The 3,268-nt window shown below is 55.2% G+C and overlaps 1 protein-coding gene across 1 annotated transcript; it reads left to right on the forward strand.

The window, feature by feature from the left end:
* Positions 1-89: 89 nt before the first annotated feature.
* Positions 90-815, forward strand: COCMIDRAFT_69776 (uncharacterized protein; the record flags this gene model as incomplete). The annotated part of the gene is made up of 1 exon (XM_007691904.2): positions 90-815. A coding segment is annotated over one exon (726 nt), but the record flags the coding sequence as incomplete, so codon positions are not given.
* Positions 816-3,268: the final 2,453 nt, after the last annotated feature.

Raw genomic sequence — 3,268 nt, forward strand, 5'->3', positions numbered from 1 at the left:
TCCAAAGCGACTCGACACTCTTGCTGAGTCTAAAGTTGAGCATCGCAAACAACACAAGCTGCTACTACCTAGCAACGGTCTCCTCGACCGCGCATCTGCGCGTCTGGCTTGCCGCCGGAACATTCGCGTTGGCGACGGCATCGGCGTCGGCGGTACCTGTGAAACGCGCGCCGTATGACTCGCACGGGGCACCGCAAGTAGTTAGCAACGCGACGACGACCAGTGTCTTGGGCTGCTCCGGCGGCGCTGTGTGGACGTCAAGCAGCGGCGCGCGATATCAAGCTTGTGTGGGCCGGCCCTTTTCCACAGACGGCGTGTTAGAGTTCAGACCCATACCGTACCTTGAGCAGACGTGCGTCGAGCAAGTGGCGTCTGGGGGTTACTTGAGTGCCGTGCTGAGTACGGACGGTGAGCTGTTTGTGTGGGGTCAGGCCTGTCCGGGTTCAACGGGCGAGATGGACGTGCTGAGTGGAAATGCGGATGGGCATGTGCCGAGTACAGGGATTGCAGCTGAGGAGGATGACTCGGATGAGTTTGTAAAGTGTCTGCAGGTAAGGACTAATGGTCAAGAGGCTCGTGTGTATCAAGTGGCAATTGGCCATGGACATGTTCTGGTAGCAGCAGAGCCTGGAAATGGTTCACCGGCCAAGGAAAGGGTAGTGTTTGGCGCCGGAGATAACAGTATGGGACAGCTTGGGCTAGAAGAGCGGAGGTTTTATAGTGCGTTCCACGAAGTCCAAAGTCTGCGGGGTAAGCGTGTTGCTCAGTTGTATGCAGCGGGGTGGTCAAGCTTTGTTGTAACGCTCGAAGAGTAACCAAGAAAAGTCTATGCTTTAGGTATAGTAGTGGTCGTGTGTTGGTGTTGGGTATTGCAAATTGAAAAGCTTCTCGACGATACTAGGCTCTGAGGTGGCAAGTGCCGGCCGCATCCATGAGGCGGATCACCAAGACTATGCATAGGGTAGGTGAAACAACATGTTGGTTCTTTCTCTGCCTGGCATGTTGAGACTAGCGGCCCGCTCCACCCGCAATGGGAATCTGTGGGTGGTTGCGGCAAAGAGACGGCGATGTTTCCAACAGCCGTGCTTGTAGCTAGCGTAGTCGAACCAATTCTGCTCTGATCTTATGTGAGCAACGAACGTTGATGGTTTTGAGGATCGTCAGGAGCGTGCGAGCTCTGTGCGTCTCCCGAGACAAACTGCGATCTGCATGGTTAACATGGGGGAGCCTGGATGAGACGGCCAAAGGCAATGCGTGCTACTGAGATATAAACTACAAGTGCCACCATCGGAAACAGTGGCTTAGATCGACCAGTATTGCATACTTGTATTGTGCAGGATGGCAATATACGGGCGTATAGGTGACGAAAATAAGCACTAGAGTGATTGTCAACAGACAGATGTGTGTCGCTTGATGAATCAACAACAGCTTTTATCTTGGTGCAGGCTAAGATGAGTCAATTCTGCAAGCGAGAGGCTTTGCTTAGTGTAGTGTCTGATAGTGGGAAAGAGCGCACCAATGGACAAGACTGACTAGCAGGGCTGGATAGAGTTAGTTCAGCCAGATGTCAGACATGTGGAGCGACATGCAAAATAGTAGTAGGATGAGCATGGTCACCGGAATACACTGGAAAAAGACTGTTCACGTGGGGTCAGAACACGAGAGAACGGGCGATACGAGAGCGAGAGTCTAAGTAAAGGGTATTGTCGATAGTCCATGGCAGAAGCCGTAAGCGCTTCGTACGACGAGAAGGCCGATAAGGCCGAAAAGACGAAAAAAAAGGCCGACAATGGATGTGTCAGTTGGCATTGATGGGGCAGGGACGGGGCGATGCGCAAAGGGAAGGGTGGTGGTGCCCGTGTTGGTGCTTGTGCTTATGGTTGTGTCTTTGCCGAATGGGGTCGCCGTGCACATGACAGGAGGCCGAAATTGCAAAAGCCAAGGTGGTGAGGTGTCAGAATAGGTGGTGTTTGGATGGATGGATGGATGGAGAAAGAGCCGGGCCGGAAAGGGAGGTGTGGTGCAGTGCATGTTCGTACTCTAGTCGCAAGAGGCCATGGGGGATACGGCGGCTGGATTTGATGGTGGTGGTGGAAGAGGTGGTGAAACGGGCGAGAGACATGTTGAGGGCAGCAGTCATCGGGCAGAAGAGAGGCAATCTGAGCCATTGAGAGCAGGTGGAACAGCCCGATGGTGGTAAGAGGGTTCCGGGGTGTGTGTGTGATGGGTTTCTTGTGGCAAGAGGAACAGAGTTTGGGTTGGTGATGCACATGGCCCGACGGGCAGGGTGGCTGCATTGATGCCTATTGCTATTCATGATGATGTCAAGCGGGAGAATGAAAAAAAAAACAACGTGGACGTGGTGTTGATGTTTCTGTGACCAAAGCTGTCGCAAGGCCCGTGACTCAACCGAATCCACAGGGAAGGCCGTGGGAGGGTGAATAAGACTTAGTTGCTTAGTAGCGCAGGGGCCGTTTGCAGGGACATGGGGGGATGCCGGTTAGGCGACAGAGTGGCAGCCATGTGTAGTAGATTTGGGTATGGGCAACTAGCAAGTCGCACGTTGGGATGGAGCGTGAATGCTGCAGTATGGCCATGTTTCAGGCGGTTGGGAATCCTATGAAGAGGTTGCAGCGGAGGCCGCTCCGGCCCGTTGGGTGTGTTTCCATGTGTGGGCGGGGAGAGAGAGAGTGTGTGTGTGTGGGTGTGTGGGTATGGGTGGATGGATGGGACTGTGGCGGCGAGGCAGCGAGGCGGCACTTGGGCTTGGGTTTACCGGGAAGGCAGGCAGGCATCCACTGGCCATGCGCCTCGTTTCTCTCCACCATGGCCGACTGCATCGCGGGTTTCGCGCTGCAAAATGCGGTGCTCAGCCTCTGCGCCCCTTGGCAGTGCCGTCGGTCGGGCCGAATTGGGTTCCTAGTCCTTTTTTCTTCCCACGGTCATTACTTACTGCTACGAGTTGATGAGAGCATGGCTGGCCTAGCGGCGCCCGTGCTAGCCGCATGGCCGTGGGCAACGACGAGGCGCGCAGCAGTACCTTGCAGATTGCATGCACACTTGGACTGGCTGCAGCATCCCAAAAAGACCCTTTTGCGGAGCGGAGTTTGGATGGGTTGGGGCGACTCAGTGCCGTGCACGCCCTATCGCCATATCGCCCGATTGTGTTGCGTGGACGGCGCTGATCGATGTGTCCCCCAAACGCTAGCTCGGCGAGCAGCCCGCCAGTCAGAGAGGCAGAGGGCATTAGCAAGCAGGGCTGATCAGG

Source organism: Bipolaris oryzae, assembly GCF_000523455.1.
Source record: "Bipolaris oryzae ATCC 44560 unplaced genomic scaffold scaffold_112, whole genome shotgun sequence".
NCBI lineage: Eukaryota > Fungi > Ascomycota > Dothideomycetes > Pleosporales > Pleosporaceae > Bipolaris > Bipolaris oryzae.